Source organism: Protopterus annectens, chromosome 8.part0, assembly GCF_019279795.1.
Source record: "Protopterus annectens isolate FY-2018-M chromosome 8.part0, PAN1.0, whole genome shotgun sequence".
Taxonomy (NCBI): domain Eukaryota; kingdom Metazoa; phylum Chordata; order Ceratodontiformes; family Protopteridae; genus Protopterus; species Protopterus annectens.
The window spans coordinates 879,411,121-879,438,734 of record NC_056741.1 but is presented as its reverse complement, the minus strand read 5'-3'; the positions used below and the strand labels follow the sequence as shown (position 1 = coordinate 879,438,734).

At 40.8% G+C, this 27,614-nt stretch overlaps 1 protein-coding gene across 6 annotated transcripts in view; it reads left to right on the top strand.

Moving 5' to 3' along the window:
- Positions 1-27,614, top strand: part of CCDC120 (coiled-coil domain containing 120) — a 1,397,471-nt gene that overhangs the window by 1,245,761 nt on the left and 124,096 nt on the right. For all 6 annotated transcript variants that reach the window (XM_044080396.1, XM_044080398.1, XM_044080397.1 and 3 more), the window contains one exon: positions 3,635-3,806. In XM_044080396.1, coding sequence (XP_043936331.1) covers positions 3,635-3,806 — 172 coding nt within the window. The remainder of the gene's footprint in view (positions 1-3,634; positions 3,807-27,614) is intronic.

Genomic DNA, 27,614 nt, shown 5'->3' with positions numbered 1-27,614 from the left:
AGTTAGGAAAACCTTCTATATCGCCCACCTGATCATGAAGGGATTCACATCTAGATCAAGGGAGGTCATCGTCCCCTGTACTCATCACTCATTAGACCTATGATTGAGTACAATGCCCGTTCGAATGTATCTGACCAGACACCTGATGCAGCTTGAAAGGCCCCAAAAGTTCCTCACCAAAAGGATAAAGGGTCTCAAAAATATGTCTTATGCTGCCCGACTGAAAGAACTCCAGCTTTATTCAGTCTCATACCGCTTGCTCAGAGGTGACCTGTGCCTGACATATAAGGCCATGTCAAACCCAGATTTGATGAATATGCTTCACCTCAAAAATCTAGATCCCTCAGAACCACAAGGGCGGGAGACTTAAACCTTGACACGGTTATAAATAGAACGTGCTGGAGGGACAGATTCATCACCCAGAGACTCCCTATGCTGTGGAACAAAATCCCGGTACATGTGAGGCAGAGCACCTCGCTGGCCTTGTTCAAGAGGAATCTTGACCAATGGATGGGAGATCGCAGATATACCCCAGGGATTACTTCAGTGTCACTGCTTGACAGAGGCACAGAAAAATGATAGGCATAGTTTTTATTCAAACTAAAGGGGTGGCGAAAGCCACATAACTATGGGCTAGGCTTATAAATGCCCTTGGGCAGATAGCCTAGTATGAACCTATGAACCTATGAACCTATGAACACACAATACACACAGGCTTCTATAGAAAGCCGGTTAGGAGAAATAACATCCTACATAATAGTAGTATGCACACTCGACATGTAAAGAAAAATGTCTTGAAGGGGCAGGTCTTCAGAACAATGAGCCTTTTCAATGATGATGTTGACCTGGTAAGGGCACTATCAAATCTTAAAGCTGAATTCCTTAGCAGGGTCTACAAAGCTGCAGAGATAGATAGCTGTATCACAGAAGCCTGGAGAGAAAGGCAGAATAGACGCAGGCCATATTATGCTGAAGAGACTCCACTTGAAATAAACTTGGAACAAAATAGAGTGAAGCCTGGTGATTATAGGGTCACCCTGCCATACTCCAGTGATATTAACAGTGTATGTGATAGTGTGAAAGCTAATTGGAACATTCTAAGAACTGTAGATGAATCTGAAAATGTGATAGGTGAAACCATGCTTTTTGTTTAAGAACAACATATCCCTTAAAAGGCATCTTTGCTATAATCTAAATAAGAACCAAGGAATTCCTTCAGAAAGAATTGGTACGCATAAATGCAGAAATTGTAGTGCATGTAAATATGTATATACCGGAGAATCTTATCAACACCCTTTATTGCACTTTAACATTGACTTTAATTTTTACGCTGATTGTAGGACAAAACAATGTGGTTTATTTCAGTTTCTGTAAGATGTGTTATGCATACTACATTGGTAAAACCAATCGTATGCTGAAAGACAGGATGCTTGAGCACTACAGGGATGTACGGAACACAAAAGAAACTAGTGCCTTGGCACAACATGTTTTAAAAGAAGGAATTAATCATAGCTTTAGTTTCTTTGAGTTAGAAGTGTTAGTTGAAGGTACAAGGGGAGGAGACTTTAAAAACAAAACTGAAGTGGCAGAGCAAAATTGGATAATTAAACTTCAGGCAGACAGACCTCCTGGACTGAATGCCAAAGTCTCCCTAAAACCCTTTTTGAAAGAGAGACCTTTGAAGCATTAAAGTATGATGAAACATTAAACTGTTATTTTTAAGATAGTGTTTTTAAAAAATGTTAAGTGCTTGACAAAGTGCCTTTAATTTGCTGATTGATTTGTGATGTCATTAATTGATACAGTTTTAAATGCTTCTGTTTTTTAAGAGACTGTATGTCTGATGAAGCAGTGAATACCGTGAAAGCGCTAACATAATAAATTTTGTTTTTTCTTTTTCCTGCTGTGAGTAACTGAGGCTGTTTCTTATTTATTTTCTATTGTTTTGCTGCTGCTGGTTATGCTGCAAGTATAAGCTGTTTTTTTTTTTCGTGTACATTTATAGACCAGCCTTAAAAATATTTCAGTTCTTATCAGTGGATGCAGAGTCTAGTTGAATTATACTTATCTTTATTTTGTTATATTCTGCCTAACCTCAGCAGCTGATTATATAAAAAGTATGTTGCAAAGATTTTTTTTTATCCTTTGGATTTAAAGGATTTATCCTCGGTAGTGGTGCTGCGGTACCATTGTCGCCTCACAGCAAGACGTTGTCCCGTTCGATTCTCAGCTAGAGCGTCTTCTGTGTGGAGGCATACGTGAATGGGCGTGCCTTCGTTGAAGGTTGTGCGTCAGGGCTGGTAACGCGGCACGTAAAAATCCTCTACCAAACATTAGCAGACCGGAGTTCCGCTGTAGTGACCCCTAACCGGGATAAGCCGAAAGACACAACAACAACCTGTCTACAGTAGTATATTTAAGGAAGTATAGTTATACAATTAGACCACTAGATGTCAGTAAACAATCTAATCATTTAAAAACTCCTTTAATCAGTGCATGCTTAGTGATTGCACTATGTTTTTTATTTGTTGGCATGTATCTGTTGTTATATGCTCTGATGTTTATAGATCTGTGATTTACACAAATATTTGCATAGATTTATATTTTGTGTTGCATTGTATTATTTTTTCATTTGGTGTTTTGGTGTTCACATGACAGAAAGTTTTATCACGTGACAGGTTTTTTTTTTTTGTTTGTTTTTTGTTTTTTTTGTTTGTTTTTTTTTTTTTAGTAGGGATGCAGGGATCTTTAGTGAGATTTATTGAAGATGCTGGCAGTTGTCTAGCAAAACAGTATTTTCTCTACCGACAGCTGCCTGGCTACTTCGTTTTGGATTAAATGGACATTTCTTACAACCTCCTGCTTCCTGTTTTTTTTTTTCCTGTGAAAGTTTGACTGTCTGATAAATCTGTAACCACATGCTTACCTTAAGAACACCTATGTCACTGTTTGCAGTAACCGCCCCACCCACCCAGCCACACACTGTGACTACAACAGTCATTTCTACAGTGTAAATGGTCACAAAATAAGCAGGACATAGTATTTGCAAGGTAGTAATTCAGTGAATAAATATATGCTTCTATGAGTACAGGAAACCAGTCTCAGAAATGCATATTATAATAACACGCAAGGGGAACCAAAGGTCTTAAAAATGAGAACCTTTGTCCTTGATTGTAATGTGTTGCTCAGTTTGCATTACTTTGACATTTGTACCTTGCTTCTTTGGCATATACAGGTTGTTAGTTATGTTAGTATTTGTGCTGTAATCTCCAGCATAATTCATAACTGAAAAAAAATGATGCACTTGCACAAGTCACTCAGGTTTGCTGGGTATCAAATTGGTAATAAAAAAAAAAAAACCTTCAGTTGTGTGATGGGAATACATAGGCCTAATGGTGCTTTGCTGCAAAGTGAGAAGTGACTGTTGCAAAACAAAGATGGAGAACAGTGGTTAGAAATGGGATTGAAGTTATAACAGATGATTATCATTAAATATACCAAGTGAAACAGCATTCCACAAAGTAACCGTTTGTAAGTTTTAACTTACAAGTTTAAAATTTCTGCCACTGTAGAAAAAAAATGCTGACTTTTTGAGTTAGCCTGTTAATGTTTTTTAATACCTTTCTTTTTTTAGTTGATTCAAAGATACTTGGGACAAGCCTTCTACCTGACAAACTTTCTCCTTCGCGGACCAGGGCACAAGGTTTAGACAGAAGTCCTGACCACAGGCATGGTCGTAAACTGTCTCCCATGGAGATCTACAATGAACTGAGAACTCGGAGGAATTCTGTTGCTAGTTCCCCTAGGTATGTACGTTTATTTACCATTCGCTGGTGAAATGCTAATAAATGATGTGTGGTGGAGATGGCCAACTCTTTTTCTGTAAGCCTTCAAAGGCTTTTGCTGTTCTAGAAATTAGTTCAAAATACATAGAAATTGATTCAAAATACATAACCTGCAGCATGATATGATTTACATTGCCTGCCTTCCATTTTGACAGCTAAAGTTGTGGAGTGCCAATGTTATAGTGAGTAGTGAACATATATATAGGCTTCTGTTAAAGGCGGTGAGCAGCTTTGAATTGTATTTTCCTTCTTAAGAGAGAGCCTTCACAACCTTTGCCCTAGTAATTTGTGTAGAATCTTTCTGATGTCTTCTTGTCCTATACATAAAAGATTAAATGCCTAGGAATAGGGAATGAGTGAGCTACTAAACTGTGAAGCTTAACCCATTGACAGCAAACTAAATGAGTCAAATTCACTGAAATACACGCCCACCTGAAATAAGGGCAATATTACTAACAAACCCTATCTGCAGCCCCAATGCCTCCTCACCACAAGGAAAAGTTAAGTACTCCACAAAGCTGAAAAATAGCTGTCATAATTGTGATCTTGCAGTAGAGCCAGTAAATATAAATAAACATTTTCCAAAATTTGTAAATTTACTGAGTGGGGATTGGAATTAGAGAGGAGAAGCAGAATTTTGTTAATGAGTTTGACACAAAGTTATAATAAAGAGCTTATTGCAGCCATTTATCCTAGTACCTATTAATCTAATAGGTATAAATAATAAATAGCAAGGAACATTTTTGATAAACAAATTATGTTGTATACTTATAAATATTTGACAGATGACAAAACCTAGTTAACAATGAACAGTGAAATAGTCAAAAAGGCCCAAAAGAATGACATATGAGATCCAGTACTATTGATTCCCTCCATCTTAAAAATTAAACTGTTGCTACTAAAAATAAATAAATAATAGTTATTCTTTTTATTTATTTGACCCCATTTGTGTTTCTTAAAAACATTTTCATGTACATTTGAAGGCTAAGCTTCATGTAGTTGATATAGTTGCATTTAGGATTCCTACCCCTTCAGTAAAATCAGAAGCATTTACTGACTTTTTATGTAAGCTTCTTTGAGGAGACGGCGTCAAAGAGGCACATACACGCACACACACACACACACACACACACACACACACACACACACACACACACACACACACAATCCTCCTGCAGAGGGCTGTTTGTTTTACACATTGCTTCTAATGTAATAAACTCAAGGGTCTATATACTTTGAGGTAAGGAGTTATCCTGCTTTAACTGTGGCCCCTTTGAGAGATATATATTTCAGTGACTTGACAAAAACTACTGTTTGCATAAGTGGACATTGCCACATTTAAGTATTTCCATGCCTGTTCTTCAGGTTCAGAAAAGTAGTACCAACCCATGTTTCCCATTGAAGTGTAAAACAGTCATCTGTAGCATGCTTAAAAAGAATGACTTTAAAGTGTACATTTAGATTTAGAATTTGTTTGTTTTTTTTTTTTGGTATTTTAGCTGGATTGTTTTAAGTAGAATCGATGACCTAATTACTTTTTCTTAATAACTGTAAATGTTTAATACATAGCTACCCCCCATCTGTTCACTGATTTGCTTCAACTAGAAAGTGTCCATACGATATAACATAGATTCTGATAAATGCCAAAAATAAATAAGGTAGCATTTTACAGAAAATCTAAAAGGTGTGCAGTGAAACTGCAGAAAAAAAGTACAGGCGGAAAACAAAGGAAGTGATACTTTTATTTTCTCTATAAGTGGAGCTCTCTGAGTTGCATTAAAGTTGAGTGCAAGTACTTGGTGCTAAGAAAAAATATGACATTTGGGTTTAGTTTTTCTCTAGCCAGAGGATTTTATAGACAAGGGAAAATATTTATCTGTCTAGTACAAGAAAATCCTTAGATCTCAACCAATCGGGGACAAATCCAAAAATAAATAAATAAATTTTAAAATATTAACTTAAGACATTGACATAATAAGAAAATGTAAATTAATATATATTTTCCGAAGCAAAAGAAGTCTATAACTCTAATTATTGTCATTATTTATTAACTGAATTCACCATTTTTTGTTAACAGCACCTGTTTTAAGAGGGATTAATACAGACAGACCTAAAATTTGAGTTAACATCAGGGACATCCCTGAAAAACATGGACAGTTGAGTGGCATACAGCTTCATCCATAATTAGTATTCAGAGCTGCGAGCTGTGATGAAGACGTGTTGAACGGTTGTCTTAACATCTGCATTACAACATAGCCTTATTCTGGAGATTTCGGCAGATACTTTGAAATGAGATACAAGTTAAGCCACTGTTTCTTCATATGTAAGGTTTCCAAGTGCAGGTTTAATTCAACACTGAAACAGTTAGAAAGGTAAACTATTTACATATACAGGACTATTGTTTGCTTGTTGTTGGAAGATATAGTTAGGAAACTTGTAATGGTAGTGGGGAGTGATGGATTGCAGTTTATTCATATGGCAGTGATGGTAATAAAGTCTGAAGATTTTAGACTGATCACCTTCTCAGAGAAATGATCATTAGTTTATGATGCAGTGCTTGTTTCCAGTGGTTACTGGGCTAGGTTCTTGGCATACTTCCTGCGGGTGTTGTAACTGAGCTGTAGGTGAGGAATCAAGCATTGTGGAGATGCGTGGTATGGGCGGAGGGACATGGAAGAGGAATGCATATATGTTCAGAACCTTTTCAACCACAAAACATTAATAGATGAGTTATGCATTTCACAGTTCATTTAAGGTAATATTTTGGCTACACACAACAAAAAATAGTTGTAAGGAAATTAAACTGGCAAGAAAGAAAAGCATGAAGTAGTTTTCTGAGGTACCAGTTTGAATCCAGCTCTGTTTAATACCTGCATTATGACGGTGTAATTTAGGGAAAGTATTCTCTGAAAGAGGGAATAAGAGCCAATGAAAATTATGTACTGTATATGTATAACTGAACACTGACGGGTTTAATTCTGAAAGGAATAAAGTGATAAATCTAGAGGAACATAATCCATGCTACCTGTCAAGTGCTGAAAATTTAACAGTAACTTGAAGGAGGAAGGAGATTTTAGTGCTGCTCCATCACATGGCAAATTATAGTAAAAGATATAAAAATGAAGTGGTTGGACTCTCAGAGGAATTTGCAGTGGGAGTGGGTATTCATCAGGGTTCAGCTCTTAGCCACTGCTGTTCGTACTGGTGATGAACTGCATCATCCGGAAACGAATCAAAAACTGCTGTATGCAGATGTTGTGGCATTATGGGAGCTCTTTGAACAAGAACTTCAGCAAATGATAAGGGGATGGAATGCAGAGCTGAAGACACACAGGATGAAAATGAATACAGGTAAGACAGTTGTAACTGCAGAAAATGGGGGGAAATAAGCTGAGAAGTGAGGTAGAAAGGAAAACAGTGGAACATGTTAACAGCTTAAGTATCTAGAAGGGTAATTAAGGAGAGGAGAAATTTGAATGAGAAGGTCAAAGCTAAAATTACAGGGGATACAGCCACCTGGCACAGTGTGTTAGGGTATTATATGAAAGAAGAATGCCAGAGAAACTGAAAGGTAAGGTATACAAAACGGTTTACCTTTATAAAGCCGAATCACAGTGGTACGAATGCTCATATGAGTGACACGTAACCACGAAAGTGAAAACGGTGATAGTCCTTAATGTTCGAAAAACAGCAAATCGAAAAGCAGATTCGCTGTTTTTCGAACATTGTCGAACGAAAAAAAAAAGTGTAAAGCAGGATGGCACCCCCACACACCCCTACTTTAATATTCTAACTCCCAAGATCGCACTACATGGGGAAAGGGACCATTTTTCGAACCCCACTATAGTGCAGTCCCCCCCCACAATGTCTAATGTGCAATGAGCAAATGTCACTGTGCATTCGCTCATTGCGCATTCGAACCTTTTTTCGTTCGGCGTTTGCAAACTTTGCAAACAGCCTTTTGAACAGTTACTGTTCGCCTGTGTATGAATCGCTTTTCTAAAGGTAAGCCGTACAAAACAATGTTAGCAGTACTATTGTATGGTCTAGAAACCTAAGCAGTGAAGACACAGCAGTCTGAGGAAGTTAAAGATGATGGAGATGAAGTGCCTAAGATGGGTGGTAGAATGCACAATGTGGGACGGACAAAGAAATGAGGACATCACAGCACAGTCCAAAGTCACCCCAATTGCAGAGGAGGTCAAAGTAAACAGATTATGGTGCTTCAGGCACATGTGCAGGAAAGCAGAAGACAATCTATTGAAGAAGATTTGGGGCAGACAGGAAGAAGGCAAGAAGAAACAAGGGCATTCGGTAAAGGGATGGATGGATTGAGTGAGGGAAGACCTGTAACAGTCAAACATGACTGTCAAAGAAGATAGGAGAGTGGCTTTGAATTGAGAAAGATAGTGTTTGTTGATATGACTCCCCAGGGTTGACAATGTTAAAAATGTTGTGGAGATAGCAGTTAAAGTTCCAAACAAAGTAGGTGGGTATATTACTAGAAGCAAAATGGAGACAATACATAATTTTTTTGTATAAATAACTTATTTTGCACATCTGGACTGCTAAGTGCAGTTTTGGAGGCAACATTTTATTATGGACATAAATTAAATATGTACAAATAAGAATCACAAGCATCTAGCATGGTTATGCTATAAAAAGACGAGGGAAAAGAAATTGTGAAGGGAATATGTCTGACCGGGCAGTATGTGGGGTGGGGTCTATATTGATTAATTAATCAAGGGTTCACTTCAGCAAACTTTTCTTCATTGAATGTTCATTTCAGCACATGTTCATATCCAGAAAAAAATATGTAGGGAAAAAAGCAATTGGCCAGCAGCACAAATTTGCCCATTTCCCCATTGTAGTACGATCTCGGAGTTGATATGTATAGTTAGGGCAGGTTGGGGGGAAGCCCCCCACTTTGGTGGGTTTTACATACTGTGGTGTGTGTTCTGGTGTTGTTTTGGCCAAGTGCTTAATTTCCCAGTTTAAATTTATTTTCAGTGAGAACATTCTCTGAAATGAATGTTCGATGGTTAGGGTTCAGTGAAGAAAGGTTCACTGAAGAGAACCTTTGATGAATTAATATAGACCCATATGTGGGAAGGGGGGGGGTTAAGGAATTTATGAACTGCTTTGAATGAATAAATAATTTTAATCAAGTTGTTGCAGGAATATTAAACACCGAAAATACTGCAAAACAGCTGGTCATGAGCTGACATTTCTTTTAGAGTATGGTAATGTTTTTTGCAAAAGTGTATGACTTCACAGAAAAGACAGTGGGCTAATGGAAATGATTATTAAAAAAGCTTCTGGCTGTTAAAAATCTGAGTACATTTAAATGAAACTACAAAACAAATAAAGGGATCAGTTAGAGAATGTTAATTTAAATTCTGTAGTATCTAGAGATTTCTAATTGACTGAGCAGCTAATCCTAGTGTGACTTTTTCGTGTCAGCTTATCTTTCTGCTAACCTAGCTCAAAGTGTAATTCTTTTCATTGTACTTATGGATTGTTGAAGTAAATGTAATGTATTTCATTTACTTTGTCTTCTTAGGTCTTCTCTTCCATTTTTGTCTTTCTCTAACTCTCTTCTCCCCTCCCAATTAATAATGAAAGTATAGGAGTTTAATATTAAAAAAAAATTGGATAGCTAATAAAACAAATGTGGGCAATAACTGTATCACATGCATCGCCTGATCATGGCACAGTTACCATACATCCTTTACACCTTAATAAACAGTGTAGTAGTATTATGGGATATCCTAAGTTATAAAATCCTCCTTGTCTACTGCATGCCAAGAATTGGTGATTTTTCAGTAGAGTTTTGTGATCTAGAGAAAAATCACTAATCACTACAACCAAATTATCTAATACTGCAGATGAGTCTCGGTATTTAAATAGTGTGGCTTAACTATGGAACCATATCTTACTACCACTGAAATCATGAAGAATGCAAACTCATTTAAAGCACAACTAAAACTTCACCTATCACATCAATGGATCTGCTCCAGTAGATCTCCAGGATAGATGCCACGGTCATCCCCATATCATTAACCATTACTTTTCTTTCAGAGTCCTATGCCCTACAACAAGTCTTTACCAATATTTGAATAGTTTCCTTAGCATCTCTCAGCCATATACATGGTTTTATGACTGCCCACCCGCACCTCCATACTTCTAATATAAGGCTTATGACAGCAGTGTATAATTGTCTGTTAATCCACTTTATACCCCACCTCTTAACTGCAGTATTAACATTTTCTGTCCTGGCTAGTTATTTCATCACCTCCATTTCTTCTAAGCACTAATCAATCACGATACATTATTTATTTGACAAACTCCCTAATTCTTGCCCAAATGCTCAGTTTTCAACATCGACTAACACATGACCTATTTTTTCATACTGTAATAATTATTTGTATTTCATATGAATGTAAACTACTTAGTAAATGCAGTAGCATAGCAAGGGTGTGGCAAGAGAGACAGCATCCCTGGGTGCAAAGTGTTGAGGGGTCCAATCAGCTGATCCAAATTTCAAATACAACACCAGCGTTTAAAAGCTGGTAATGCATTTGCAGTCAAATGTGCTGTAGCTATCCATGCATGGTCTAAACTGTAGCAGCTGGCTGCTACATTGTAGCAAACAATTTGCTACAGTTTATAAGTAAAAAAAAATAATTTTTGTTGTTGTTCTTTTTTTTGTGTTGCTGTTCATTGGAAGAGCTGGGGGATCTGTAATAAGCCAATCACTGGAATGTAGTAAAGTGCTTTTGTGTGCCAGTAGAAGAAACATCCTTTTTTTTTTTTTTTTTTTTTGGCAATTCTCGGGTGCTGCTGATTCATTGTACCAGCACTGGCTGAGTCAGCTACACAGCAGAGTAAATGTATGTGTAATTGTTAATTTATATTCTTTAATGTTTTCATATATATTACTGAATGTCTGTTTAAAAGTAAATGAGTAGCACCACAATGAGGTGTTAGTACTGATGAAGACTCAGCTAGGCAATGCAATCCCCATCCTCCAGTCAGTAAAACAAATGAAGGTATAGTTTTGGAGCCACTTGTTAACTGTTCACATCTGGCTTTTCTGTACCGTTAAACTGTTCAGTGACAATTTCTCAGTTCTTGATTATACTTCCTCTTTGGCTTTCAGTACCTCTGCCAGATTAAAGAGACCACCATTACCTCTTGCCATCTGAGGTCTTTTCAAAACTAAAACTTGCCCAGGCATCTTGGAACATTCTTCTGTCTGAAATAACTGCTTTGCACAACCTCTATCAGTTCAAGACAAAAATGACGAATCATTTGGCAAATGAGTATAAATGGAAATGTTTCCGAGACGCTAGTTAATTCAAAGTCCAACATAACATATGCAAGCATTATAAAAACTCTCTTCTTTTGTTTTCTTCATCAGGATTGCCCAATATAATTTTGTATGATGGACTTTTAAGTGTAAATATTGTATATAGATTTTTATGCTAACTATGACTTTGTTAATCTGTGTATAGTTTTGATTGTTCTTTTTCCTCTTTAATGGAAATTGTTTTATCTGTCATTGTGTTTTTCTGACTTTATCACGTGTGGCAATATGTTTATTGCCTTTATTTCACTCCCTTCTATGTATTTGCTTATTTTCTAACTTCATTTCGTATGATTTGTATCACTCTCTACAGTTGTTTTCTGATAATTGTTTATTATAGGTTCATAAGTAAGTAAAAGGATAGCTGTGCTTGCGGGTCATTTTAAGCCTAGCCGGTTTCCTTTTTGGTGCTTGAATTAATCTACCCCATTTGTTGTTACATTGGCCTTATCCATCCCATTGTCAATAATTATCTCTTACCCCTAGTGACTGGCATCATACCATGTATGATTTATTGATGAAAGAGGTACAGCCTTTCAATTTGTGTTCCCTAGGAAGACCGAGGATGTACTTCTCCAATTTAAGTATAGAGTCAAAAAACTGTTTAAATAAATTTGCAGCTCTTGGGGTGGATAGAGCTAAGCTGAGACAGTCATGGGTTTGAGTTCTTGTATCTCCGGTATCCTACGCAACTGTGAACAGGCCACTTTACTAAACCTTATGGGCCACGTCACTACCAAACCTTTTGGCTCAGGACAAGTCACTCTACCAAACCTTATGGCTGTGATCAAATCACTTTACCAAACCCTGTGGCCATGATCAAATCACTTTACCAAAACCTGTGGCCCTGAACAAGTCACTTTACCAAACTAGTGTGCCTTTGCTCATGCTTGTATTTGTGCCTAGAGGGTGCACATAAACAAAAAAATGCAGCCTCAGATTTCAGTTAATAAGCTTGACTGTCATGCTTACGACCTACTGATCTTTGACCGGTGTGATTGTTGTAACTCCATGTTTATTTATTTATTTGTTGACAGGGAAAGTCCATTGGGTCAGAGGCCCATTTTCAGTGGAGTCCCAGGGAGAAAAGCACCACAGCATTCAAATATTCCACAAAAAATACAAAGTTAGTACAAAATTAATGTAAAAATGTACCTATATTAAAATGGTACAGAGGCTTTGGTATGATGTGAATTTTTTGAAGCACAATGAATTAACATACAATAAAGATACACAGCAAAATACTTTTCCACTCAGAGAATAAAGTCATAAATATAATATTCGGAATCTTGTAGGTATGAAATTTGGTAGAGGAAAAAGTTAGTATAACAGAAGTTTGAAAAGAAGGATAACAGTAGCTGGATGTGTGGGATTATGAAGGCTTACACTGTATTTCACAGGTGCAGGAGGAAACGTTGGTATAACAGAGCTTGGAAGAGCAGGATATGAGTAGCTGGATGTGTGGGTTATGGAGGCTTGCACTGTATTTCACAGGTGCAGGAGGAAATGTTAGTATAACAGAGGTTTGAAGAGCAGGATATGAGTAGCTGGATGTGTGGGATTATGGAGGTTTGCACTGTTTTTCACAGGTGCAGGAGGGGTTATGTAGATACTGGGTTTTTAGTGCAGCTTTAAAGGCTTTTAGGGAGTCTAATTGAGTAATGTAAGAAGGAAGGGCATTCCATAGTTTGGCAGTGTTATATGAATATAGGCATTGTCCAGCTCTTTTAATGGGTTTGGTTACATTTAGAAGTTCAAAATCCACAAACCCTCGAATAACAGAAAAAAAAAACATCAGCAAGGACTCGTTCTCCAAAATTTATTCTTAGCGCTTTCGTCTCAGACAATCAGACACAATGAGATGCTGATGTCATCTGGCTTCATGGATATTTAAAGTTAATTTGAGTTTATACTTTTATCTGATGAAGTCTTGTCATTGTCTGAGATGAAAGTGCTAAGAATAAATTTTGGAGAACGAGTCGTTGCTGCTGTGTGGCTTTTTCTGTAATTCATACATTTAGAAGTTGCTTATTTGCAGACCAGAGGGTTCTGGCAGGGTGTTAGTGTGTAAGATAGTTTTGAGTGCAGGGCAGTTATTAGGTTTAAATATTAGCCTGTGGGCGAGAGCTAATTGAGAGTAATAGCGATAATGGTAGAATTCAAGCCAAGATAAGTATGAGATAGCTTTGCAGTGGTGTGAGCGGTTGGGCATGCTGGAGGTAAATTTTGCTACCTTATAGTAACAGGATTGCAGTTTATTGCTGAGAGACATGTGGAGGTTTGCAAAAATGGGACTTCAAAGAGGAGTGATGGAATAAGTAGACTGCTTTCTAGTTTAGTTTTTGTTTTATTATCTCAGTAGAGTTTATGTCAGTATAGTTTGCCAAGTATGAAGTGAGTCTTTTATTGTATTGAGAATGTGTTTTGAGGTTTTCACCTGTTCATTTTCTGTATTATGTGAAAAAATCTTGAATTCTGTGGTTGGAGGTTTTGCTGTAAATAGCAACAATTTAGTTTTTTGGGGGTTCAGCATTAATTGAGCATCATTTTGCTAGGTTTCTCTGGATGTGAATGCATCTTGTGTGACTTTTTGGAGGTTGGAAAAATTGTTGGAGGAGCCGATAGTCAAATAATTGGTGTACTGGATGAGTGTGCTTTATTGGGAGGCTTTATTAAGATCATTAATGAATATGTTAAAAAGTAGGGGTCCTAAAATGGATCCTTGTGGAGCTCCTGTATTATTGACTAGATACTCTGTTGGTTTTGCCATCTAACAGATTGTTTATTATTTAGGTAGGTAGAGAGCCACATTTGCACATTTAGAGAACAACCTAGTATAGGGCACCCACAGGTGTAGCTGAAGTAGATATGGGTTCCTTCATACCTGACTCTGGTGGCACCCCTAGACCAACACACCAAGGTGACAAGAATTACAGATTTTTTTTCTAGGTGACACATCTAGTTTAAAAGGCAATAACACATCTACAAACAACTTATTTCAACAGAGCGACAGTTAGCAATAAGGCAAGGTGAAATATGCATGCAATGAAACCATACATCCACCCTCTTCCCCAGAACTCAACAGAAAAAGGTCTTGACATTCAAACATGCACAAATAAGGCAATATCAATAAGCAGTAAATCTTTATAATGCAGCAATACAAACACTGGAGAAAAATGCAATGTCATTAGGCAATAAAAGAGTTTTAATACAGCAATACAGATATGAGACAATGCAATGTCATTGAACAGCAAAATTCTTGAAGGCAACATTACTAGCATGAGCAAAATGCAATGTCATTGAATAATGAAGATTTATAATACAATACAAATATGAGAAAATGCAATGTCATTGAGCAGCAAAATTCTTGAAGGCAGCAGTACTAACACGAGCAAAACACAATGTCATTGAACAATGAAGATTTATAGTGCAACAATACAAATATGAGAAAATGCAATGTCATTGAGCAGTACTAACACCCTCAACCTCCCTGATCAATTCTAAACAGACCAACTATGAAACACTCCCTGTTCACTGGCTAGTGACTACTTAAAGTCTTGCTGCCGGCATGATGGGGCCCAAGTTGAAGCTCATATGGATCCCAGTTATTTGTAATCCACAAAGCATTGGGGGATCCACAATCTTATAAAATGATGGCCAAAGCCTCTCATCACTCCATCCAGAATATCCTAATGACCAGGCACCGTCGTTCCACTGATGGGATAAGTAGAAAAATGACCTGCCAGAACTCTGGTAATCCTCTATGGATTCTCTGTACTATGCCCAAAGGAATTCCTTTCTTGCTGAATCATATGCAGGTGTGGTACTGGTTTCAGACTTCTCTCCTGATTCCACATAATACCATCATCCAGGATTTCAGCAAAAGACAGACACAATTTGCTACTTCACTTCCCTGTCCCCAAAGCACTAGAAAAGAAAATCCAGTCATGCTGCAAGGCCCTTTTTCCCTTCAGCTCCCTGTTTCAGTCTTCCCTCCTTCAGCTAGTGTTCTAGTCTCCTCTTTCACTTTCAAAATGGTCTTTTATATTCCTGAAAAGAGCTCCACCATGTGGTGTAATGAAAAACTACAGTCTATTACTTCTACAATGAAATACAGTGGGAGCTGCACTCTCCCCCCATTTTAGAATCTTGGGTTCCCCCATGTCAAAGGTAGATTAGCAGCAAAATATTTACAAGCACTAATGCACCATCAACTGAACAATATTTTTGCATTCAAAAGGTACATTCCACCAAGGGTAATCAGCCTTATACGTAACTTGGGAAGGGGTGTCACCACTGGAATAGAAGGCATAGGGATTATGGGCACAGACTCTACGATGAGCTGTGGTAACAGGTTCCTGTGTACTATGTTCGAAACTGTTATATGCAAGTCTCTGTGGGGGCCGAATCAGTCTCTGCAGTTTTGGTTCGGAAGAGACAGCTAAGGAATTTTTTTCGGAAGGTTTGTCACCCACATCGCAGTCAATGTCCAGTTCTTCAGTAGACATATTGTCTACTTCTAAGATCTCCTCTTGTATAGCTTCACTTTCATTTTCCATAACTGCATGACTGTCCTCAGCACTATTTTCTGAAGCTTGCATAACAGGGACTCCATCAGTATCAGGTTCTGTAAGAGGCACAGAAATATTACTTAGTCTGTTGTTAGGTCTGGGCTGCTCAAAATGAAAAGGAACGAATTCTGGTGCATTTACATTGAGATTACAGCCCACGGGGTCTTGAACATCCTCAAAAAAAAACCTCACTGAAACCCCAGTCATCATCACTGTCCTCCTCTCCTTCAGCAGGACGGAGCATAGGTTCTTGAACATTGGAGGGGATAGTTCCTCTCCATCTTAGCCTTCTGGATCACCTTGAATTAGGCTTCCGCTGAGCCATTCTGGGTTCTGGATTCATGAGCCTCACTGATTTTGCCAAAGGCATTAAGTTATTGCGGTGCCAGGTTTTAATGGGTCCTTCTTTCACCTCAGAGCAAAATTGGTAGACAGGGATATTTGGTAGCTGAGAACAAATTATGTAAATCTCAGATCCCCAGTGGTCAGCTAGTTTATGCTTTCCTTGGAGTCCCAAATTTCTCAAAAGAACTCTGTCCCCTGGCTGCAAGTCATCCATCTTTACTTTTTTTGTCATAGTGAGCCTTGTTTCGCTGATGTATTTGTCCTGTTGATTTTTCAGCAAGCTCATAAGCCTGTCTGAGGTTTTTCTTGAGTCTCTCCACGTAACTGCCATGAGATCTCACTGGTGTATCATCACCCGTGACTCCAATGGTGATGTCAACAGGAAAACGAGCTTCTCTTCCAAACATTCGGAAGTAAGGCAAGAATCCTGTAGCATCATTTTTAGTACTGTTGTAAGCATGCACCACTGTGGTTACATGTCTACTCCATTGACTCTTCTTTTCAGCAGATAGTGTCCCCAGTATGTCTAGTAAAGTTCTGTTGAAACGCTCAGGCTGAGGATCACCTTGAGGATGATAAGGAGTGGTGCGGCTTTTTTGAACTCCCAACAGAGTGAGTAGTTCATGGACAAGCTTGCTCTCAAAATCACGCCCTTGATCAGAGTGTATCCTTTTTGGCAGGCCATAGTGTACAAAGAGCTTCTCAAGTAGCAGTTTGGCCACTGTAATAGCTTTCTGATCACAAGTGAGAAATGCTTGAGCGTAACTGGTATGATGGTCCGTCACCACCAGCACATTACTGATCCCGCCTTCATCCGGTTCAATGCACAGAAAATCTATACAGACTAGTTCCATGGGTCCACTACTTTCCATTTGACCCAATGAGGCAGCTGTGGTCGGCAGAGTCTTTCTCTGAATGCAACAAAGACATGTACGACAATAATCCTAAACATCTTGCTTCATGCATGGCCAGTAGAACCTGTCTCGTACCAGACCCATAGTTCTGTCATAACCAAGATGACCATGTTCATCATGCAATGACTGGAGTACTACTTTTCTATACATCTGAGGAAGCAACAATTGCCATTTTTCACTGCCGAGTGCACTTGGAGATTTCCTATAAACTAGTCCATTCTGTATCTGGAGTCTGTCCCATTCTTTGGCCAAAAGTCTTGCCAGAGGATGATTATCTGTGCGAAACATATTAACTTGTTTCTTTAAAGCAGCTACCACCAGCTACCTAAGGGGTATTCTCTTTGATCTCTCCTGAGGTCACTGTTACTCAAAGCTGGTAGCAATGAAGCCTGTAAAGTGACCAGATTACAGTAAGCTTGGGATATGCTTGCTGCAGACAGACCCAACTTCTGGGCCCAACATTCCGTGTGTTGATAGGTTGAAATCTGACACACAGCTCTCACCCCTGGTGCTGGAATTTACACCCACTCATCGTTGGGGTGAAAATCTCCCTGAGGCCTTTTGGACAGACCATCAGCATCTCCATTTTCTTGTCCTGGGTGATATTTCAAACTGAAATTATAGTTGCATAGAGCTGCCATCCATCTGTGGCCAGTAGCATCTAGCTTTGCAGTGGTCTGGATGTATGTCAGAGGATTGTTGTCAGTCTGCACTTCAAATTCAGCCCCATAGAGATAGTCATGCAGCTTGTCCACTACCGCCCACTTTAAGGCAAGGAATTCCAACTTGTGTGCAGGGTAGTTTCTTTCTGTGGGGGATAAACTCTGACTGATAAATGCCCCAGGTCTCATCTTCTTGTCATACTCCTGGTAAAGGACTCCTCCTAAGCCATCCCTACTAGCATCCACATGTAAAGTGTATGGCTTTGTTGAGTCAGCATATGCCAGCACAGGGGCATGTGTGAGGCAATACTTAAGCTGTTCAAACGATTCTTTGCACTCAGGAGCCTGACTCTTGATGAGTTCTTTAGAACCTCTTGGTCCCTTGGGTTTTTTCACAAGGATATCTTCATCTGTTTCATCTGCTTTCTCATCATTTCAGAGCAAATGGTTGAGGGGTCTTGCTATTTTTGAAAATCTTTCCACAAACCTTCTGTAGTAACTGCAGAACCCCAGGAAAGATTGCAGCTTTGTGATAGTTTTGGGTCTGGGCCAAGATGCCACCACTTCCACTGTGCTGGGATCTGTGGATATTCCATTTGCAGACACTACATGACTCTCATAGGTCACTGAAGGTTGGAAGAACTTGCATTTGTCCGATGACAACTTCAGGCCTTCCTTCTCAATTCTGTCCAATACCTTTGTCAGTCTTTCTTCATGCTCTTCTAGGGTCCTCCCAAAGACAATGATGTCGTCCAGGTGGACTAAGACTTCCAGGGGATGCATGTCTCCAACTGTTCTCTCCATGATTATCTGGAAAGTTGCCGGTGCATTTGATAAACCTTGAGGTAGGCAATCAAACTCAAAAAATCTCAAAGGGGTGATGAAGGCAGTCTTCTCTTTATCTTCTGGGTGCATAAGGATTTGATAGTATCCAATCCTTAAGTCTAGTACACTGAACCACTTACTTCCCACCAGACAATTTAAAGCATCTTAAATCCGGGGAGTTGTGTACTGGTCTGGAATGGTTCGCTGATTCAGAGTACGATAGTCAACACACATGCGAATTGACCCATTCTTTTTCCTGACTATGACAATGGGAGAGGCATATGGACTTCTTGACTCTCAAATGATCCCTGTGGCTTTTAGCTCTTCTAAATGTTTTCTTAAGTCCTCCAGGTCTCCTGGAGCTACTCTTCTGAAACGTTCCCTGAATGGCCGGTCCTTTTTTACTCTTATTTGGTGTTTTGCACAGCCCACATCTAGTTCACTAGTGGGAAAACAATTTTTCTTTTTCATTAGTAGCTCTTTAACTCTGGTTAGCCACTCAGGGGGCAAGAGACCACCACCTGTATCAATATTTTCCAGCTTCAGCTCGTGGGCCCTGCTCTCATTCCTTGTTAGCACAGAAGCAGGTAGAGGAGTGGCAGCATAAACATTTCCCAAATGCACTTGTGAACGCAGGACAATAGGAGTATTTCCTTTATTCTTTAACACCACAGGCAAATTGTCATAAGGATGCTTTCACTTGTTTGCAGGGCAAACCTCTGGGACTAGTTCCAGCTCCAGTGGCAAGTCACTTTCTGGATCCGTTTCCATCATAAGATGAGAGGAAACTGCTTGTCCACACATCCTCACTTTGGCTCTCAAGCAGGTGACCTGACCAGGATGAATTATATGCTCTTTCCCAGACAAGGTCCACACATGACCAATTTCATCTTTCTTCCTATCTTTCTCCCATTGAAGGGCACAGAAAACTGATCTCAGGAGAGCATATAGTGTTGGGTGTTCCTGGGTCAACTGAGGCATTAGCATTCCTGACAAGGTCAATATTTGTCCCCACTAAAATAGATGCTGAATCCTTTCCTTTTGGCCTGGGGCACATAACAGCTAGTGTTTCAAAAACTGCTGTTGACCCAACAACTGAAGTGGAAAATTCTAACTTGAGTGAGACATAACCATCATAAGGGGACTTTGTGTCACTTATCCCCCAGATCTCCAAATCTTCTAACTTTTCAAGTGGCAAATGCTTTAAGTATTTTTAGTAGAAGTCTCTGTACAGAATGGTGATTTGTGCACCAGTATCCAACAGTGCTTTACTATACACTCCTTCTATGTTTACTGACACGACAGGGGACGGTCCCAGTAGGCCATTGGGTAGTTTCTGTTTCCGGTGCTGTTCAGCTGTACGACAGTCAGCATGTGGTTGAGGTACCCACCGGATGACCTCACCATTTTTACCGATAAGACTCTTGCTTAGTATTGCTTTGAAGTCTCAGATGCTGAGATTTTGTCTGAGATGGATTTCCAATTGGGTTGTTCACCTCAGATGAGCTAGAAGTGTGCATAGTATGTAGTTTCTCTCCCCTATTACAAGGGTTTGTGTGGAAAAGAGATCCAGGATGCTGTCTCTTGATGTTACATTTTATGGAGCTCTCTGTAACTGGGCACTCAGCTGGCTCCTTCACTGAGGTCCTTTGAAGTTTCCCTGCATTGCACTAACCAATAATAGTTTGTCACTTTTTTCAGGATGTTCATCGTGCATACAGCTGCAGTCATAACAGATGGGTTTTCCTGCCGTCAGGCGGGTCCTCGGTCGGCCGAATTCCAAAGTCTAGGTCCGGCGTCGGTTGTCGTTGCTTCCTTCCTGACGTAAGTGCGACAGGGGTATAAAAGATCCAGCCGACGCCATTTTCTTCAGTCTTTCTTGCCACGCGGTGCCTGAAGCAGAAGCAGTTCGCAAGTGCCGGTCGGCCAGCTCCTGAGATTACGAATATTTTTCTACCGAAGTCTTCTTGAAAGCTAAGTACCCCATTGGGGAAACTTTTCTTGCCTCAGACCGATGTCGGACAAAGTTAATAATTGTATTTCTTGTGGGAAGCAAATACCGCATAAGGATTTCCATTCCCTCTGCATTCCTTGCCTAGGCCCAGACCACGACGTCTCGGCCTGTCGTTTTTGTGCTACATTCAACAGACGCACTATTAAGCGTTGGGCGGAGTTTGCCCAACACTATTTTGGCAAAAAATTTAATTACATTATGTCGTCGGATACTCTGACTCCAGTTTTGAGTAAAAGACGCAAAGATAAGGACCAACATTCAAGGTCCGCGACTTCTACCGACACCACGCCAAAGCCGACTACAGGTGGTCCGGTTCTCAGTGAGGTGCCTACGCAGCCCCTGACTACCGACGACACTTCATTGGCGATGTCTTCTGTACCCGAGGTCGCAGGCTCTTCAGCCCACACCCCGACTACAGATACCAAAGCCACTATTGGCAGTGAAACTCAGAGTTTAGACAGACGTGCCACCTCTCAAGGTGTCTTCAGGCCTTCCTCTTCTTTTTCCATCAAGGCTTTCACTAAGTCTAAATCAGCCATGCATACTAAAAGACAAGCTCCACAGGGCCCTTCTCAAGGCCCCATGCCTAAAAAGTAGATGCTCAAAATGGCTGAGGATTTGATTACTCTTATTAGGGGTTCTCAACCCCCCCGGACAAAAGACCCAGAGTGGAGGAAGAATCCCCCTCCTCGGACCAGGCCTACATTATTTCAGAACATTCTGAAGACCAGGAACATTCTTACTCCCCTTTTGAAGATTCTGATGCAGAGGAGTCCATTCCCTCTGTCTCCCCCCCCCCCCCGAGGATTACTCTTTTGGGGAAACCTTACATACCTTGAGGGAACACTTCCACTGGGAAGGCCAAGAGTACTCAGATTCCAAGAAAAGGCTTAGGGATTTCCTCTTGCTCCCTCAGCACAGGCCTCTGGCTATACCTCCTGTCTTAGACATTCTAGATGACGTGTATTCGGAGGCCTGCCTTAACCCAGATTCTTTACCTCCAGCTCCAGTCAAGCCTGACAGGTATTACCGGGTTCCTGACTCACACCAATTCCTATACAAAGCCATGCGGCTGACCCAGAAACTATATCACAGGGTCCCAAGGGAATTAAGGCCTCCACTGCTAAAAATCCATTACCTTCAGAGAGAGATTCCAGAGCTTTAGAGAGGTGGGGGAAAAAGGTTTACACCTCGGCCACCTTAACCATGAGGGCATTAAACTGTCAGTTCCATATGTTAAAGTACCAACAATTTCTGTTATCACAGTTGAGAAACAAAATGTCACAACCTGAACAACCAGACTTGAAGGAGTTGCAGGATTTGATACATAGTGCAGAACAAGTGGGTAAGCATACCTTGCAATGTGGTTTTGATGCTTTAGAGGTCTCATGTAGAGCTGCTGTTACAGGATAAGTCATACGTAGACATGCCTGGCTCAAAGAGCAAACCTTACCAGATCATATCAAAGCTAAATTACTAGATGCTCCTCTGCAAAAAGATGTATTGTTTGGTGTTAAAGCTGAGGAGGTATTAAAGAAAATGGAGGAAAAGGCAAAATCAATGCAAACAGTAAAAGATTTCCTACAGGTACAACCTCCACGTTTCAGTAGAAATTGGCCTTCCAAAAATTGGTCCTTTCCAGCCACGGACAGACCCCAAAGAGGTAGATACAGGCGCCCGAGGGGCAGAGGGCAATCTCAAGGATCATTTAGAGGCAGACAATGGCAAGCACCCACACAAAGAGGTGGTGAGGATAGTTCACAGCCATTCAGAAAGCAGAACCAATGACTTTCCCCTTTGCATGCCAAGCAAGGCTCAAATGGCAGCACCTTTAGGTGGAAAACTGGCATTATTTTCGAAAAATTGGCATATTGTCACAAAAGACAAATGGATCCTGGACATTGTAGACAGAGGCTACAGATTTCACTTTCACACCCTTCCAAAAATGAGAGGCATGCTAAACCTGCCACACAATCAAAGGGCAGAGGCACAAAAACAAATTTCAGATCTCATGGACATGAAAGCTATTCAAGAGGTACCTGTACAAGAACAGGGTCAAGGTTTTTATTCCAGACTATTCCTGGTACCAAGGAAGGGAAAAGATTGGAGACCTATTTTGGACCTATCCATCCTAAACACATTTTTACTCGTGCCAAAATTCAAGATGCTCACATTACAGCAGCTTCTTCCCATGCTGGGCAAGGAGTCTTGGCTGGTAGCATTGGACCTCAAGGAGGCATACCTGCATGTCCCAATCAGACAAGATTGCAGAAGATACCTCAGATTTCTTGCAGGTTCAACCCATTATCAATTCTCTGCATTGCCCTTTGGCTTATCTACTGCACCCAGAGTGTTCATGAAATGCCTGGCATCAGTAATCGCCTACTGCAGACTTCAAGGGATACAAATATACCCATATCTGGACGACTGCCTGATCCAAGCGGACAGCAAGCACATACTTATGAAACATCTGGCGTTTGTAATAATGTTGTTGAATTCTCTGGGATACACAGTCAACAAAAAGAAATCAAGACTAATACCCTCTCAAACAATAATTTTCCTGGGTGCCAGCTTGGATACAAACACCCAGATGGCCTACCTCACGCCAGAGAAACAAGGCAACTAACTCAATACTTCAGAAAACTGGCAACTTTCACCAGGCTGACTGCAAGGAAAATCCTGCAGGCTCTGGGATTCATGGCATCTTGCATCCTACTGATCCCATGTGCAAAGCTGCATATGAGGAAACTTCACTGGTACCTAAAAAACCTATGGTCTCAACACAGCCACAGTTTGAAAACAATAATACCACTAATTCCATGTCTTCAAAAGGAATTTCTGTGGTGGGCTCAAGCATGCCAAAGAAACACAGGTCTCCCATTCTGCAAGCCTCAAGCAAATGAAATCATCACAACAGACACCTCGGACTACGCCTGGGGGGCGCACATGACAGATCTTTGCATTCAGGGCAAATGGCCCCAAAAAGAAAAGCACCTACACATCAATCGGAAGGAAATGCTAGCAGTAATAAATGCTATTATAGCTTTCAAAGACCTACTGCATCCAGGCCAGCTATTGATAAGGACGGACAACACCCTAGTAATGTGGTACATAAACAAACAGGGAGGTACCCATTCATACCCCCTATGCAGGCAAGCTATGTCTCTTTGGAACATGGCTCTGGAATTACAAATCGAGCTTCAAGCACAGTACCTGCCAGGCAAGGAAAACACACTGGCAGACAACCTAAGCAGAAATATGACAGATCCACACGAATGGAAGTTGCATCCTCAAGTTTTCACAAAGATAACTCAAGCATGGGGAAGGCCAGACATAGATCTCTTTGCCTCCCACAGAAATCACCAATTGGCAAAATTCTGCTCAAGGACCTTTCATCCACAGGCCTGGAAAGTGGACGCACTCTCCTTCAGTTGGGCAACAATGACAGTTTATGCCTTTCCACCTCTCCCTCTGCTGCCCAAAGTTCTATTAAAAACCAGAGCAGACAGACGAAAGATGATTCCCATGGCTCCAGACTGGCCAAGACAACACTGGTACCCACTCCTGAAAAGCCTGACGCATTCCCCACCATGGATCCTGCCTCTAATGCCTCTTCTACTGACTCAGCACAACTTCAAAACTCATCAGTCAGCTGAAAACACTCAATCTAGCCGCATGGAAGATCCCTTAAATTCACAACAGGCCCTACTCTCCAAGGAGGTGCAGGATGTAATTTTGGAGGCCAGAAGACCTTCTACAAGAAAAGCCTACTCTGCAAAATGGAAACGGTTTTGTGCCTGGAATGAGAAAAAGGGTCAGAATCCTGGAATACTGAATTTACCCCAAATATTACAGTACCTAGCTGAGATGCTAAGCAATGGACTTTCATTCTCCTCCATCAAAATCCATGCCTCAGCCATTTTTGCAGAATACAACACTGATCCTCCTTTATTCTCTCATCCCCTCTTAATACAGTTCCTCAGAGGGGCTAAGAATATAAAACCCCCAAGGAAACAACCAGTACCTGCTTGGGACCTCAATTTCATACTAGAAAAACTGACCTTGCCTCCTTTTGAGCCAGCTGCTTCAACAGAACTGCAATACTTGTCTTGGAAAACAGCCTTCCTCCTGGCAATCACTTCAGCTTGCAGGGTTTCGGAACTACAAGCCCTCATGGCTGTGCAGCCTTTCATCATTTTCCATCAGGACAGAGTTACCTTACGAACCAATCCGTCCTTTATGCCAAAGGTAGTATCCAGGGTAGCCTTGAATCAGGCTATCCACTTACCTACCTTTTACCCTAATCCTCAAAACAAAGGGGAAAGACTACTACATTCCTTGGACATTCACAGACAGCTGCGTTATTATTTGGACAGAACAAAGCCTTTCAGAAAATCAGAGCAACTCTTTGTGTCCTATGCTGCAGGAACTCAAGGGAAGCCTATTTCCAAACAGACAATCCCAAAGTGGATAGCCCACTGCATACGCTTTTGTTACTCTTTTCATGGTAAAGCTGTACCTGCAGGCATCAGATCTCACTCCACAAGGGCCACAGCTACCTCTGCAGCTTTCCTCAGGGGGGTTCCTACCAAAGATATTTTGGAAGCAGCCACTTGGAGTTCCTTACATACCTTCTCCAAGCACTATCACCTACCATTATACTCCAAATCTAGAGCAGGCTTTGCCACTGCAGTCTTGCAGGGCATCCTGGCTCCTCCTAGTTCCACCGAGTGCCTACCACCCCTTTTTTAGCTTTGGGATTCTACCCATCTGTTATGACTGCAGCTGTATGCATGATGAACATAGTACAGTTTTGTACCTACCATAAATGTAGATGTTCAAGTGCTAATACAGCTGCAGTCCAGGTTTCCCTCCCTCCTTCCCCTCTTGGGACAGGCCTAACGGCTAACACCTCTTCATACAACCTGATTGGGGTATTCTTTTATGGTGTATTTGCTTGCAACTACTGTTTTTTGATTATATTGCATTGCATTATTACATAATTTTATGTATTGCCTTCCTTCTGAGGGCACCTGACATCTGGGGCAAGAAAAACTGAAGAAAATGGCGTCGGCTGGATCTTTTCTACCCCTGTCGCACTGACGTCAGGGAGGAAGCGACGACAACCGACGCCGGACCTAGACTTTGGAATTCGGCCGACCGAGGACCCGCCTGACGGCAGGAAAACCCATCTGTTATGACTGCAGCTGTTTTAGCACTCGAACATCTACATTTGTGGTAGGTACAAAACTGTACTTTCTCTGCATTAGGACACTGTCGCTTTATATGCCCTGCATCCCCACAGTGAAAACAAAATCCAGTAGGAACTCTGAACATTGGTTGATTTGGTTCTTCCCTGAGTCCTTTTGTGGAGGTTCTAGCTGATGTATTTCTCCCTTCAGCTAAAGTTACCATGGCTTTCTGCAATTCTGCAACTGTCTTGGTAACTTCAGCTATGGCGTCGGTCAGGGAAGACACCTGCATCTGCAACTGTGACACCTCTACATTGCGGACACTCTGGCCACAACTCCTGTTTGGGTAGTGAGCACGGCTATAGGCTCCTGCTGGTGTTCATTCACTGTTTTAGTTGCTGTTGAACACTGAGATTTTGCTTCAAACATGGCTTCCTCTTTCCTCACCTCTTTAACCAACTGAGAGTAAGTTTCCCTATTTCTCATCCTCATTTTCCACACAATAGGGTCCATAGCTTGAGCTCCCTGTAAAATTTGTCCAATCCGTACTTGATCAAGCTACTTTCAGATCCCCCCCCCCCCTTCTTTAGGATAATCTGGTGGAGCATTTTATCTAATCGCTTACTGTAATCAGATAGTTTCTCATACTTCTTGGTATGTATGTTCAAACTGATACAGTAGGTCAGCAGCCCTGTCATCCTTCCAAACACATCCTGCAGTACTCCTAAATAGTCCTTGGCCGTGCAACCTTGCTTACCCATCCTTAGGTTGTGTATGGTATCTGCAGCTATTCCCTTTAGACTTTCAGCTATCCGCTGCTTCTTCTGAGATTCTGGGATATCCCACTGCTCTAGAGCTTGTGAAGCCTGATCCATCCAGGATTCAAACTCTTCCTCTCCCTGAGGTGTGGGTTGTTTGCCAGAAAAGAAACGCAATTTCTGGTAGCCAAACCCAGTGAATGGCTGTGTAAGCTTTAAGCATTTTTCTACAGTACTTCCCAAAGCATTCAAAACTTCAGGCCCTATAGTATTTATGGGCAGTGAAGCTGCAGCTTCTGGTGTAGGGTTCTGACTTACTTGGATAGCTTCCACAGGTATTTTCTCTGTTGCTGAGGTAGTGCACTTCTCAGGGATTACAACACGGACTGCACACTCACCTGAAATTTGTACACTCGAAGGTATGTGCTATTATACTAAAGGACTTTTTCATTCTAATAAGGCCAATGTGCTCTGCTCAGTAGGGTCCATAGTGCTGTCTAATAAAAATCCATGCCCTACAACTGGTAAGGATCCTGGGACTTGATGTATTTGCATATCCGTCCATGTGACCCCTGGCAACACCAGAACTAAGCAGTGCTCTGACTGAGCATTATGCTGTTTGCACCACTTAGAGGCTACTTCTGGGTTCATGTTTCTGCTGGATTTGCTTTCCACATGTACAAGGGAATAGGGGTGAGTCCAAGGCAGTACAGGCAATCCCAGATGAGCCCCCAAATCTAGCGGATCTGCAGGTGTAGCTGAAGTAGATATGGGTTCCTTCCTACCTGACTCTGGTGACACCCCTAGACCAACACACCAAGGTGGCAAGAATGACAGATTTTTTTTCTAGGTGACACATCTAGTTTATTAGGTAATAGCACATCCACAAACAACTTATTTCAGCAGTGCACCAGTTAGCAATAAGGCAAGGGTGAGACATGCATGCAATGAAACCATGCATCCACCCTCTTCCCCAGAACTCAACAGAAAAAGGTCTTGACATTCAAACATGCACAAAGATGGCAGCATCAATGAGCAGTAAAGCTTTATAATGCAGCAATACAAACACTGGAGAAAAATGTAATGTCATTAGACAAAAGAGGTATAATACAGCAATAT